Consider the following 14,720-nt stretch of genomic DNA (forward strand, 5'->3'; position numbering starts at 1 on the left):
GCCCTGGGTAGGCCTTCTGGGGGGCCCGTTGGTTGGCTGCTTGTGTAAACTTCCATCAGTGGTTTCATAAAAGGACAACCTCCTTGGCTGTGTTCATTATCATCATCTGTTAATGACAAAAAAGGTATTGAACCCTCACATGTCCCTGAAAAAACAACAACCTGCTCTCTGAGTCTTGACACTTAAACCCACTCGGAGCCACGTGGTTTGGAGCCACGTGGTTTGGAGCCACGTGGAGAAAGGCTCTGGCCTCAGCGAGCAGGCCCCGCCCCTGCAGCCTGTTCGAGCAGGACCCCGCAGGCAGCCTGCTTTCCTCTCTGACCTCTGCTTTAGAGGAACTGCTTTGGTAAATGTGGCTGCTGATTAAATAGTTTCAGTTAAAGCAACGCAGAGCAGTCAGAAGCATTACTTGAAGTTTCTCCTTCCAAGACCTTGGCTATTTGGGAGGAAAATGGCTTCACTTGTATTCGTGGTCTTTAAAGGGGGAAATAACTCATTGTATTTCTGTTCTCATTGAACCAGTGCATTAAATGGAGGTCAGGAACGCCAGACGACTTCCCCACACTAAAGCCTGGAGTTCCGCGTGGCTCAGTAAGGCCAGGCTGCCAGGCCGGGCAGGTGACGCCTGAGCCCAGGAACGGAGCCTGCAGTGCGTTCACAGGGTGCTAGGATACAGTGTAAAACCTTTTAGCATGTCAGGTCCTTGGAACCTTTTTTCTCTCAAATGACCCTGAAACGTGAAGATCTGAGCAGTTTAGGTTTCAGCTGGGATTTTCTCTCTTACTGGGAAAATGCCTCATCTGACTACCCATAGGAAGCATGCAGTTATGTTGTTGGTGGAAATTCATCTGTTACTTAGTCTATTGCGATTTCAGCTTCCAGGTGTACCAGTAAAATCTAATCTATTGCTTAAAAAACAAAATAATTACTGTAGTATCCTGTGACAGGTTAGGTATGGAAACAGTCATAACTAAACCATATATACGTTTAGGAAGAAAATTTAGACTTAATAAAAATCCTGTGATACACTTAAAAAAGTTGTTTCAGAGCTATTTCTCCAAAGAATTAATATTCAAAAATGACTTCCACTTTCATCAGCTTTGTTTTTGGCACAGGTTTTTTTTCTTGGCTCGGATGGTTGGCCAGCTAGAATGCTAAACTGTGGGCGGGATTTTCCTGATGACCCTAGATCACGGCCATGCCAGGGTTCTTTAGGCCAAGCGAGTGTTTTCAAATCCTGCTGGTCTGAGCACAGTGATCTGTGTTTATTGCCCGTTGCTTGGTGCCGTCTGAGCCTGATGGTGTCTCCTCCGTGAGACCATCCCCGCGTCTGTCTCTCACCACACCCTGTGTCTTCTCCCTCAGTTCCAGGAAACAAACAAACATTAAGAAAGAATCCCCTTAGAGTGGAGGTAAAGGTTAAAGATATGGTCAATTTTTTTCCTTTTTAACAATATTTTCCCCCAGTGGCCTTTTGTTTACGTCTAATTTGGCATTGTTTAAATTTTTTGTTTTATTAATACGCATAACTTAATAGGTTAATATAATATGCATGTTGTATACGGCCTCTGTAATAAACGAATAAACCAAGAAGACTTGTGCAAAGGAGTTTGGGGAAGCCGTAAGTTTCTTATCACTTCCCATCTCCTAGCCGGAGTCTGTGCACACTCTCACGGATTTTCACACTAGTTCGCTTACTGCTCATGCGGAGAAAGGAATAGGATCGATGGGAGACGAGTTTCCATTGAAGTGTATCATATGCTACTCTTCCACAAGAAGGCTTTTCCTCCCTTCTGGATGTTGTCATTTTACTCTTAATTTTTAAAGAGTATATAATGAACGGTTTGCACCAAGGTGGTGAGGACAGCACAGCCCTCCTTGCTTCAGTCCCTGTTTTGTTTTTGTTGTGCTGTAGCATTTTAGAGAAAAATGTTGTTGGCGTGTCATTTCACCCCTGCCGACTTCCCTAAGAAACGAGGCCATTTTCTTCCATGAGCACAACTCCCTGAACACCCCAGCAGTCTAGCAGTCACCCTGGTTGTCCTCAGGCCCGGCTGTTCAGAGGCCGCAGCACCTCAGGAGGGCTGCACGGGGCCCGCTCCTGCCCTGGCCGCTCTGTCTGTTCATCTGCGGTGGCCTCTCCGTCCGCCCTTCCTCCCTCCACACCACCACTTGTTGAAATAGCTTCATCAGTGGTCAGGTCCCACTTTCTGCCTTTGCTCACTTGATTTCTTCTGAGTTGTTCACCTGTTTTTCTTTCCCTGGCATTTCCTGTACACACAGCAGTTAGAGGTGAAGACCTCATTGGAATTGTTTCTGTGCAAGAATGCTGCACAGGTGGCACATCACAGCTCCTCCAGTCGGAGGGCTGTCCGTCCGGCCGCCTTCAGGGAAGCTACGGTGGGTCTGTGGGCTCAGGAGGCTGCAGCCTGGTCCTTCCAGTGTTCGTTCCCCATCAGCCTTCCTCATGGCCTACTATGCAGTCGTGATCATTACCCAGTTTACTAGACTCTAAACCAGAGGTCCTCAAACTTTTTAAACAGGGGGCCAGTTCACTGTTCCTCAGACATTCCACACATGCGCACTGCGGGCCCAGGACGAGTCGGCTGCTAAGCAGGACAGGCAGCGGCGGCAGAAACACCCTGCGGGCCGGATAAATGTTTTTGGCGGGCCGCATGTGGCCCGTGGGCCGTAGTTTGAGGACCCCTGCTCTAAACAATAATTAGAATAAAATGTTCTGATGTTATTATGCTTTCTACGTTTAATAGCTAGATTTATCCAGAAAGGGGAATTTTCCTGCACCATTTTATGCTTACATAGTTTTCTACTATGGTTCACAGTTTTTAGGAGAAAGATTAGTTCCCTGACTACCTCTAATCGGAACCAAAGAGTTTTTAATTTAATTTTTGGCTTTTAGCTCTTCTTTTTAAACATCACTAGGAATTCATGGATTTTTGTGTATTTTATATATTCCATTCAATGGTGGTCATTTTTGTATTTGTTTAGTGTCTAATTGTCCCATCATTGGACAGTGGGAGCCCCTTCAGTTGGCCTTTGTGTCCTTCTAACACGATCCCATGAGTCCCTTCCTTCCTTACCGGGCACGGAAGCTATTGCAACAGATTCTTATTTTTAAGTCTTGGTCCTAAAGAGAGACTTTCCTCTGTCAGATCATCTCAGACCTTGAGTCTTGGAATGATGAGCTTTCTCAGCAAATGAATGACTTTGACACGGAAGACCTCACAATAGCGGAACAGCGCCTCCAGCACCACGCGGACAAGGCCCTGACCATGAACAACCTGACCTTCGATGTCATCCACCAGGGGCAGGACCTCCTGCAGTACGTCAATGAGGTGCAGGCCTCTGGTAAGGAGCGCGCTCCCTCTGCGTCCGCGGTGGCTCCTCGGGTCCCCGTGTGATGCCTGCAGGGTTCAGGGCGCCCCTACAGTATAGATGTTCTAGAACAGTGGTTCTCAGCCTTCTGGCCCTTTAAATGCAGCTCCTCATGTTGTGACCCAACCATAAAATTATTTTCGTTGCTACTTCATAACTGTCATGTTGCTACTGTTATGAATCGTCATGTAAATATCTGATATGCAGGGTGGTCTTAGGCGACCCCTGTGAAAGGATCGTTTGACCACCAAAGGGGTCGCAACCCACAGGTTGAGAAACGCTGTTATAGACGCTCCTTAGAAGAAAACATTCTGCTTCTCACCCCGCCCCCCCAACACACACACACACACACACACACACATAATATGATCACATTTAACATTACGGTCAGTGCAGTTACCCTTAATATTCTTAGATGTTATTATAAGTAGCATGAACTTTAATTTTGTAAATGATCTGTTGTAGCTCTGAGTGAAATGTAAATCCCTAGAAAATATTTTCCCATTCTTTATATATTTTTTTAATTTATACTTTACCAGCAGATGGCACTAGGGGCTCAAAAATGTAGAGAGAAGGCTATGGTGTTAAGAAACTTAGCAACAAGCTGAATATGCCATTGCTCATTTTACACAAATCATGTTCTTAAATGCTTCCTGAAATGTAAACTAGATGTCCAGCAGGTAACAACAAAACCAAGCCCAAGTTCTCATTTATAAAGGATGCCACATTTTCGTGGTTATTGTAGGAGAAGTGGACTGACAGGAGACGGGCTCGGTGTGGTGGGCGGGACATTATTACTTTGGCTTTAACACGTCAGATACATTCTCTGGGACTCCTCACACGCTGCCAGGCAGGTGTCACACTGCCCTGCGCTGGGCCCTCCCTGCACGTGGCCTTCAGCGTGACGGCCCGGCCCCAGCTGGGAGGTGACACACAGACCGACCGCGTGCAACCTTAAGAACAAATTGAAATGCGAGTTGAGTTCTAGGGTCTCCCTCTGGTGTCCGCAGGCGTGGAGCTGCTTTGCGATAGAGACGTGGACATGGCTACGCGGGTCCAGGACTTGTTGGAGTTTCTGCACGAAAAGCAGCAGGAGCTGGACTTGGCCGCAGAGCAGCATCGGAAGCACCTGGAGCAGTGTGTGCAGCTGCGCCACCTGCAGGCGGAGGTGAAGCAGGTAAGCACACCCTGGCCCAGAGCCAGGATCAGGCACGTGGAGGGGGCCTGTAATGCGGACCTGGATGCCTTGGGAACGGTTGGCCCTGGTCAGAGCACGGCTGTCCTGGTGCATAACCTAACACCCACCCTAATGCAGCCACATCGAGCGTAGAAACTGAGCCACTGCCTGGACAGCCGTGTGTTCGCGCTGTGGTGGGAAAGGCTTCGAGAGGAACATCCATGTCGTTCGTTTTATTATTGCTATTCTCTTGCTTAAAACCCTGTATGCTTTGCTTCCTGGTCTAAATGACCGTGTGGTTTTACTGCCAAATACACTGTTATGATGCTGGGACAGTACGGCTTGCTGGTAGATGCACAGAAAAGCAGGTGTTAGTTTGATCCGAGGGGATTTAAGGTGCCTCTAGACCAGGGTGGGGAGTGTCCAGCCCACGAGCCATATAAGGCCCACGAAATCATTTGGTCTGTTCCTGCCAAGGCATTAGGGGTGAGTTAATTAAATGTTTGACCAAATATAGAGGCCAAATTTTAAGTTGACAAAATTGTATGGCCCACAAATGATGTTATCAATCTCCAAATGGCCCTTGGCAGACAAAAGGTTCCCACCCCTGCTCTAGACCAGGAGCGAGGGGTGGTGCACAAGTGGGCAGCACTCGCATTAAAGCAGGCATGTTATTAAACAGAAGTCTTTAAAAGAGCACCTGTTGTAATGAGATAAAGTATGTGAGCTGCCTTTTAAAGACCAGTTAATGAAGTTCTTCTTCTTGCCAAACATAGGACAATTCACCTAAAACACATAGGGATAGACGGACATATTCATTAGGAACTGCATTTGCCTAATGAGTGACAGAGTCCAAAACCACGTAACGAGTCGGAAGGTGGCCCGTGGTGTATTAGCTGAGATCTTGATGGCAGGTGGCCCTTTGCTTGTGGTCCAAACGGTGTTGTAGCCCCAACCATCACCTCCACAGTCCAGGCATCAGGAAGGGAAAATGTAACAAGAAAAAGGCAAAACATGTACCAGAAAAATATTTTCACAAAATCCCCCAGAGGCGACTGCTTTGATCTCAGTGGCTAGGATTATGTCATAGCTGTACCTGAGCTGTCATAGTGGCTGAGAGGTGGTTTTATTTTAATTTGTCCCCAAAAGTTGGGGTTTTCTGAGTAAAGGAGACAAGGAAAATAGGTATTAGGAATGAGCTGCTGTCTCTGCCACAAATAACTACCGGAGTGACTTCTGCAGCCGCTGGCTTCGGCTGTCAGAGGCGACTTCTCTTGGTGTGTGAGGTTGAGGATCTCCTGGTTTGCCTCTGAGCATAGAGTACAGCTTTGTTCACATTTCAGTTATTGTGCCACTTAATACTGATGCTAAAATGGAAAATTTATTACTGGGATGAAACAGTTCCCTTCCCAAGTAGTTTGCCAAGTTTGCATTTTCATTAGGACTGAAAGAATTAAAAAAATATATATATTTTTTTATTAGCAGAGAATTCTTTGTGGCCGTTGGTTTTGGGATATGTGGTCCCCAACCTGTTTTGGCCGGTGGACTAATAACCATCCTCTGGACCCCCTACCCTTTTAGCTCCCGTTTGCAACTAAAAATAACAGCATCCACTTAACAGTGCAGCACTTACGGTTGCACACTCCCGACGGGTCTCAGGCTGTGGGGAGGAGGGTCATACGGAAACCAGCTTCATGTGGCTGATGTGAGCAGCTCGGCCACCTTGCTGCTTGGATCACGTCACTGCTGGTCCACGGGCTGCCCCAGGAAGGGCCGCGCTTGGATGACCTGTGTACCGTTTCAGGTGCTGGGCTGGATCCGCAACGGCGAGTCGATGCTGAACGCCGGGCTCATCACGGCCAGCTCGCTGCAGGAGGCGGAGCAGCTGCAGCGGGAGCATGAGCAGTTCCAGCACGCCATCGAGGTAGGGCGCTGGCCGCCTCGAGCGGGTCTTTCCCCCGGGAGGCAGGCCTGCTTCATCCCTCACGTGGCACTGACCCCGGAAGCCAAAATGGGGTTCCACGGGACCCCAAACGGCAATGCTTACAAGCCCACAGGGTGTCACAGAAGGCCTCAGCCTGGCCCTGCGGAGGAGCAAGGCTGTGCATGCTAGCCAGGCAGCCTCACGGCAGAGGGTCCCAGGGCATCCTGGGGTCCTACTGGGGTGGACCTTCTGGGTCGGGAATGCCTGGCACGAGGTACCCCGAGCTGGCATCTCGGCTCAGGCATTTTATATTTTTCTGGTCTCATGGGCACATTCCTGCTATATAAGCAGCCTCAGCAAATAAAGCGCTCTGGGCGGCTCACCAAGACCAGGCACAAATCACGCTTCACTGTTGCCCGTGGGTGACCCAGTGCTGTCCACAAACCCCTGCGCCCTGGGGAAGGGCCTTACTCAGCCATTGTCTCCAGGCTTGAGTGTCATTGCCACCCAGCACGTTAGCAGAACGGCTCGGGCCGCTTCAGGCCTGCCCAAGTTCACCCTCAGAGGAGGTCGATGATTACTTTTAGGTTTGAGGAGCAGCTACAATTATGACAGGTGGTCTCAAGGTAAAGCCAAAGGTGGAAGAGCATTTGATTACACAGAACTTGTTTTCTGCTCTCTTTATATACATATTGTCAGCCAGAGAAGGGAGCCACAGAGATCGCCATTAATTTGTGCCTTAGACTGGTTTATTTTTAACTACTCAGTGCCAGTGGACACACATCAACACTCTGGAAGCCCAGACTCTGGGCATCTTTTGAAAATTGTACACTGTGCCAGTGATTCCCAGTAATTACATTGTCAGTGCACATCACTGTGTGGTGTTGGGACTATATCAGGGACAGTGTCCTGTGGAATCATTAGCTCCTTTTCAGGTGAAATACAAAATTTTGGTATTGTTAATAAATGAAAAAAGAGAAAGGCATCTGAGTCCACGGAGTCCCACGCACTCCCCTACCCAGAAGTCATTTCTTCACTGAGGGACCTGGCCTTGTGCCCCCCGCTCCCCCCCCCCCCCCCCGAACCTTCCAGAGAGGACACAGAGCAGGAGGTCTCCCGGACCATTGTATTATGTTCATAGATTCATCATGGCGTGGACCTCCAGGGAAAGCCGTTGGTTCAGCCTTAGCTGTTCTTTTCTTCTTTTGTGAATCAATAGTTCTTGAGAACATTTTACTCTCGTCCAGAGTTAAAGTTGAAAATGAAAATCAAAAGCCTTCACTGTGGCCACCTTTTCCCCACTTGTTCCTTTGCCTGTAGCTGCTATTAGAAGAAGGATCAGTAGGAATAATACACTTGGGCTATTTCAGCAGCTTTTCTAGAATGTTGGCTGTTAAAGGTTTCTCCTGCTCCTTCTCAGGCCGAGACCCCACCACGGAGGCCTGGAAAGTCTTAATGCATTTCATCCTTCATTAGCTCATTTAAATAGAAGCAGGCGTTGCTAGGCATGAAAACATTTTTTTAACTAAACTCTCTGCTGTTTTCAGAAGTGTCCTAATGAGCATTAACTGAGCCGGTTTCTATAAAAGCCAGGGGCACGGGAGGCCGTGGGGTTCCCAGTGCCTTTCCAGTAAGTGCGTGGCGCCTGTTAAGTGCGCCCTCCCTTTCCTGCCCTTAGAAAACACACCAGAGCGCGCTGCAGGTGCAGCAGAAGGCGGAGGCCATGCTGCAAGCCAACCACTACGACATGGACATGATCCGGGACTGCGCCGAGAAGGTGGCCTCGCACTGGCAGCAGCTCATGCTCAAGATGGAAGACCGCCTGAAGCTCGTGAACGCGTCCGTCGCCTTCTACAAAACCTCGGAGCAGGTAGGGAGGGGCCCGCCCCTCAGCTCCCTCCCGACTGGCATGCTATTTTGAGCTCGATTGGATTGGACAACTCAGTCATTCATTGGTCAGTCATCACTGAGCCAGCTCATTCCAAGCCCAGCAGAGAAGAGAAGCATTCTTAGACGTGACACCACTTGTGCTCACCGTAGGCATCAAAGCGTAATTGGCTGGGAAGTGGCTAAGAAGCACCCCTTTTCCGATCACTTAAGTATACGACCTGAAACATGTCTGAGGGAGACAGGAAACCCAGCTTTTGTTTTGTCCCTGTTCGGAAAGGCCTGCATGGGCAGTCCTCGTGTTAGATGGAGCCGTGGTTCCTTCCAGTGGTTTGGTCCTCGGGACGCTTTGAAAATGCTCCCCACAGATGCCAGCCCGTGCCCTCGGGGGCTGGGGTCCCTCTGAGCTGGAACTGTCCCCTGCCCACAGGTCTGCAGTGTCCTCGAGAGCCTGGAGCAGGAGTACAAGAGAGAAGAGGACTGGTGTGGAGGAGCCGACAAACTGGGCCCCAATTCCGAGACGGATCACGTCACCCCGATGATCAGCAAGCACCTTGAACAAAAGGAAGCGTTCCTGAAGGTACGAGCGCTTCCTGGGGGGCCGCTGCCTCGCTGAGCAGTGCACACAGATCCCGCAGGGTCACCTGAGGTGGGACTGTGGTCAGAGACTCGCAGACACCCTGCAGGCCAGGCGCGCTGGGTCATCACTTCCACCTCGTGGGACAGTGATCGGGGCAACATCCCATCGTCAATAAGTCCGCTGTTCAGAGATACTCTTAAAAAGGTTTTTGTTATTTACACTGTCTTATATTCATACCAAAGTCATTTATGTGCTTCAGAACAATTAAACTTGAAACAGTGGCTACAGTGTTTAGCAACACTGATTGACTGTTTCCACGTTGCATTCTTTAACTCTTGGACCGGATTTTCTGAGGTTCTTGTTGCCACTCAGACCTGTTGGAAATAGGGGTGGTATGTACTTTTCCTTGTTGCTTTATTTAGTTTAGTTGTTCTCATTGCATCAGCATTCTGACTCCTCTGACACTATTTCCTGTTATGTTTAATAATTTGTTTCATTTCTGAAGGTGATGGACTATCCTGACAGGGAGAGTTTTCGTTTTGTTTGGGAGAGAAATTGTAACTCTGAAAATTCTTATCTGGTGTACTTACTTTGAGCTTCCACCTGCCTTTCTATTTAAGCAAATCGGTGGGAGACAGTTGTAGCCGCCCCAGTCACTAATTGTAACTATTTCAACAGGACCTGAGAGCCTGCTTGCCTGCTTGTTACTGCTGTTTAAGTTTATGAAATGCCAGCCCTGTTAGATGTTTTGAGTTGAATTATAATTTACCTCCCCTTCTCTGGACTCCAGTTAGTATAAAACAAAATTGAATGCTACTTAATTATATCATTTTTTTGAATAAATATTTATTGTTCAGATTATTACAGTTGTTCCCTCCCCCCCTCCCCATAGCTCCCCTTCACCCGGTTCCCACCCCACTCCATGCCCTTACCACCCCCACATTGTCCTCGTCCACAGGTATAAGATTTTTGTCCAGTCTCTCCCTCTACCCCCCACACCCCCTTCCCCCCCCCGAGAATTGTCAGTCCATTCCCTTTCTATGCCCTGATTCTATTATATTCACCAGTTCATTCTGTTCTTCAGATTTTTTATTCACTTGATTTTTAGATTCACTTGTTGATAGCTATGTATTTGTTGTCACTTTGTTGTTTATAATTTTTATCTTTACCTTTTTCTTTCTCTTCTTAGAGCATACCCTTCAGCATTTCATATAATACTGGTTTGGTGGTGATGAACTCCTTTAACTTTTTCTTGTCTGTGAAGCTCTTTATCTGAGCTTCAATTCTGAATGATAGCTTTGCTGGGTAGTGTAATCTTGATTGTAGTTTCTTGCTATTCATCACTTTGAATATTTCTTGCCATGCCCTTCTGGCCTCATAGTTTCTGTTGAGAAATCAGCTGACAGTCGCATGGGTACTCCCTTGTAGGTAACTGACTGTTTTTCTCTTGCTGCTTTTAAGATTCTCTCTTTGTCTTTTTCCCTTGGCATTTTAATTATGATGTGTCTTGGTATGGTCCTCTTTAGATTCCTCTTGTTTGGGGTTCTCTGCACTTCCTGGACTTGTAAGTCTATTCCTTTCACCAGATAGGGGAAGTTTTCTGTCAATATTTCTTCAAATAGGTTTTCAATATCTTGCTCTCTCTCTTCTTCTGGCACCCCCATAATTCGGATGTTGGTACGCTTGAAGTTGTCCCAGAGGCTCCTTACACTGTCTTCATATTTTTGGATTCTTTTTTCTTTTTGCTTTTCCAGTTGGGTGTTTTTTGCTTCTTCGTATTTCAAATCTTTGACTTGATTCTTGCGCTCCTCTAGTCTGCTGTTGGATCTCTGTATATTATTCTTTATTTCAGTCAGTGTATGCTTAATTTCTGATTGGTCCTTTTCATATCCTTGAGGGTCTCACTAAATTTCTCAGAGGTTTCTAGAAGATTCTTGAGTAACCTTATAACCATAGTTTTGAACTCTGTATCCAGTATTTTGCTTTCATCCATTTCTTTCATTTGTGACTTGTTTCTTTGTCTTTGCATTTTGGCTGCTTTCCTGTGTTTGTTTCTATGTACTGGGTAGCTGCTAAGTCTACTTGAGTTGATAGTGTGGCCTTGTGTGGTTGGTGTTCTATTGGGCCCTGTGTCTCAGCCTCCCCAGTCACCTGAGGTGGATGCTCTTGGTACACCCCTTTGTGGGATGTTTGCACAGTCTTGTTGTGGTTAATCCTTGATTGCTGTTGGTATCACTGGGAGGAATTGACCTCCAGGCCAATTGGCTGTGGTGACCAGCTGTGTCTACACTGGAAGATCTGTTGTGCAGGAGACACCCTTATGGGGCAGGACTTGCTTCAGTGGGGCTTTGGTGCTCACTGAGTCTGACCCTTGAGTGTGTCTCTTATGGATGTGAAAAGTTGTAATCCATTATCATCTCCAAGGAGGTGCAAGGTCAGCCACTGTCTGGGGCCACCCAGCAGGAGCTACAGAGACATCTGTAGATTCCTCCTCTTTGTATGGGGTTTGGAAGTGCCCAGCCAAGGCCCAGCTGTGAATCAAGACTGCTGCTGCTGCCAGGTAGTAGGCCTTCTTTTGGAATCTCTGGGTCTCTCTGGCCCAGCTGCAGTTTGTTTTAGGTGAAAGGACAGGCCACTCATATGCAAAAGCCAATGCGCACAGCTTGGGTGGGGTTGTAAATTGGGTGGGGCGGGTCTCTGGGAATCACCAGGGCGGAGCAAACAGCAGTGGCTTCCCTGAACCAGAGAAGTCCCTGGTTCTCCACGTCCCGTGCACCTGTGCAGGAACAATGATTGCTGCGAGTAAGAATAAGCCCCCTCACGTTCCTGTCCCAATGCCAGACAGTCCAGTTTCTCCCCGTATGTGTCTGGGTCCCCCAGAATCTTGCCCAGAACTGGAGTTCAGAGCAAGCGGGAAATGGTATCTCCCTCCCGGTTTAAAGAACAGCACATCCAGGTGCCAGCACTTTCCGCGCCTCTATACCTCTTACCAGTCTCAATGCGCTTTCTTCACCTCTCTGGTTGTAGAATTTCCACTCAGCCAGCTTTCCCGCGGTTCTGGGTGGTAGTTGTTCTGCCGTTTAGTTGTAATTTTGATGTGGTTGTGAGAGGCAGCAGGTATAGGTGATTACCTGTGCCGCCATTCTTGGTCTACTTAATTATATTAATTAAGAAAGATATTTAGGTGAAATGATAAAACAGAGGCCTGTTCAGATTCCTTTGTTCACTAGAATTCTGTAGTGTTTTTCATTGGATGTCTTTAAACATTTTGTGGTGTAAGTTTAAAGATGTGTACAAAATAAAGAACGAATCGTGTGCATCTCACCCAGGTTCAGTGATTATCAGCCTATGGGCAGTGCCCATCTTCACTGGATTGTTTTAAATTCCAGATAGTATATCATTTTTATCTGCAAATAGTTTAGTAAGTATCGACACATTAAATTGTACTTTTCTAAAACAACCACAATACCATGATCAAATCTTAAAAATTGATGGTAACTTATTTCATGTAGAATCAAAGCATTCAAATTTCTCTGATTGTCTCACAAATACCTTTCATTAAGATCCAAACAAGTCCAAATATTGGTTTGATTTGTATGTCTCTTCATCTAAATACCACCCTTCCTTTCATTACCATTTATTAATTGAAGAAATAAGTTATTCATACTGTGGTGTTTCCCGCTTTCCAGATTTGGTCATTGTGTCCTGTGGAGTCATTTAGCACCATCCTGGATGCTCTGAATTTCTGTTAGTTATGTTGAGAGCCTTGGTCAGCTTCAAGTGTGAGTGTGTGCATGCGTGAGTGTGCTTGGCACACCCTTTGGGTGGTGCTTGCACTACCCATGTGTTACATCAGGAGCCACATAAGGTCCACTTCTTCCTGTCTCTGCAATATGAGAATTTGTCAGTGCTTCAATCACGGTGCCTCCAGCTCATCCATTCTGCTCTTCCCCAACAGCCTCTCACCAGTGGTAATATTGCTCATTAGCAGTTGCAGAACAGTGGTATTCTGTCATTCCTTCTCTTCAATTAGCTAGAATTAGTAAGTACCCCTGAGCTATTTTGTTAATCTAAAATAGAGTCCGTGCAGAGACAGCATGGTAAATGCTTGACTCTTTCCCTTTGCTTGCCATTTTCAGAATAATGAGCTGTGCCCTTAGCAGCTTCTACATACACTTAATTTGTTTTTTCTTGTTGTTTTGTTACTTTTTTTTACCATCATCATGGATTGTAATGTATCTGGTATGTTTCAATCCATTGGAGTCATTTGTTTTTATATTCAAGTTGTCCCCTAGGGGGAGCCCCTTCAGGCCAGGTGGTGCAGATGTCCTTTTGATGTGACTCCAGCAGTTTTAGCAGCTTCCTTGGTATGACAGCTTACTTTAGACTCTCAGTAGAGACTCATGGTATATTTCTTAATTAAAAAAAAAATTGCACTAGCTCCCATCTCCAGGAAAGGCCTAGACACAATGACCAGCCCAATGATGTTGTGCACTCCTCACGCCCAGATTGTGGTCTCAGTAGCATTTAACACAGAAGGAGGCCGAGCTCTTGGAAGAAAAGATTAATTCCAGATCTGGGACAGGAACTGTGCAAGATATTTCCTCTTCAAATATAATTAATGTGGGGGTTTTTCTTAACTGCTTTGATTTTATATTTCTATCCTTTTCCCCTTACTTAACTCTTTTTTTCTTCTTTTTTATTCCTCACCTGAGGATATTTTTTCCATTGATTTTTAGACAAATTGGAAGGGAGGGAGGAGGGGGGAGAGAGAAAGAGAGAGAGACAGAGAGAGAAAGAAACATTGATGTGAAAGAGACACATCGATTGGTCCCACTGATGCTCCAACCCAAGCTGGGGATTGAATCTGCAACTGAGGTATGTGCCCTTGACAGGTAACTGAACCTGCGACCCTTTGGTCTGTGGGCTGACATTCTAACCACTGAGCAAAGCCAGCCATGGCACTCTTGTTTTTTAATACATTAATGAAATTACTTATTTGGTTTTGTGGGGGCTAAAACAAGTAATAATACTTTTTCTGCCATCTTCTAAGTATTTCTGACTTCTAAGTATTTTCTGCCGTCTTCTAAGTAATCTGGCTCTGTTAACCCAAATTAACAGAGACAGATTAACAGGGGGAAATAAAAATTTAATAATGTGTGCATGAGGAATTCACATAGGCAGGATAAAATCCATGAAAATTTCAAAGCGAGTGAGGCAGCGTTGGATAGATAAGACATTTTTGGACAGAAGAGCAAGAGGTGGGAATGGGGTATTAGCTTTCAGAAGTGAGAATGGGTGATGTGTAGGTAGTGGAGGAAGAGCAGAATAACCCGGCAGGCAGGTCTTTGCTGGGGAGTTGGCCCTCTTGTTTGCCATATTTCCTTCAGATTCAGCCAAGGGGGGAGCATCCCAAGATCTCCACCTGAAGCAGGTTTCTCTGTCTGGATCTCTTGGGCAGAAAAGGGGTAGGGGGGTGGGGTGTCAAAGGCTCTTCCTGAGTCTTTTGTTTCTTAATTATCATCCTCCTGCCCTGGCCGGCTTGGCTCAGTGGATAGAGCGTCGGCCTGCAGACTGAAGGGTCCCAGGTTCGATTCTGGTCAAGGGCACATGCCTGGGTTGTGGGCTTGATCCCCAGTAGGAGGCGTACAGAAGGCAGCCAATTGATGATTTTCTCTCATCTTTGATGTTTCTTTCTCTCTCCCTCTCCCTTCCTCTCTGAAATCAATAAAAATATATTAAAATAATAATGATAATAA

At 46.6% G+C, this 14,720-nt stretch overlaps 1 protein-coding gene across 1 annotated transcript in view; it reads left to right on the plus strand.

Annotated features, from left to right (window-relative positions):
• TRIO (trio Rho guanine nucleotide exchange factor) overlaps positions 1 to 14,720 on the plus strand; it is a 190,669-nt gene that overhangs the window by 58,707 nt on the left and 117,242 nt on the right. Inside the window, exons 11-15 of the mRNA XM_081090545.1 lie at positions 3,171 to 3,366; positions 4,404 to 4,570; positions 6,375 to 6,494; positions 8,173 to 8,364; positions 8,812 to 8,961. Of these exons, the coding sequence (XP_080946671.1) occupies positions 3,171 to 3,366; positions 4,404 to 4,570; positions 6,375 to 6,494; positions 8,173 to 8,364; positions 8,812 to 8,961 (825 nt within the window). The remainder of the gene's footprint in view (positions 1 to 3,170; positions 3,367 to 4,403; positions 4,571 to 6,374; positions 6,495 to 8,172; positions 8,365 to 8,811; positions 8,962 to 14,720) is intronic.

This window comes from Myotis nattereri (assembly GCF_964212035.1).
Source record: "Myotis nattereri genome assembly, chromosome: 4".
Lineage (NCBI taxonomy): Eukaryota > Metazoa > Chordata > Mammalia > Chiroptera > Vespertilionidae > Myotis > Myotis nattereri.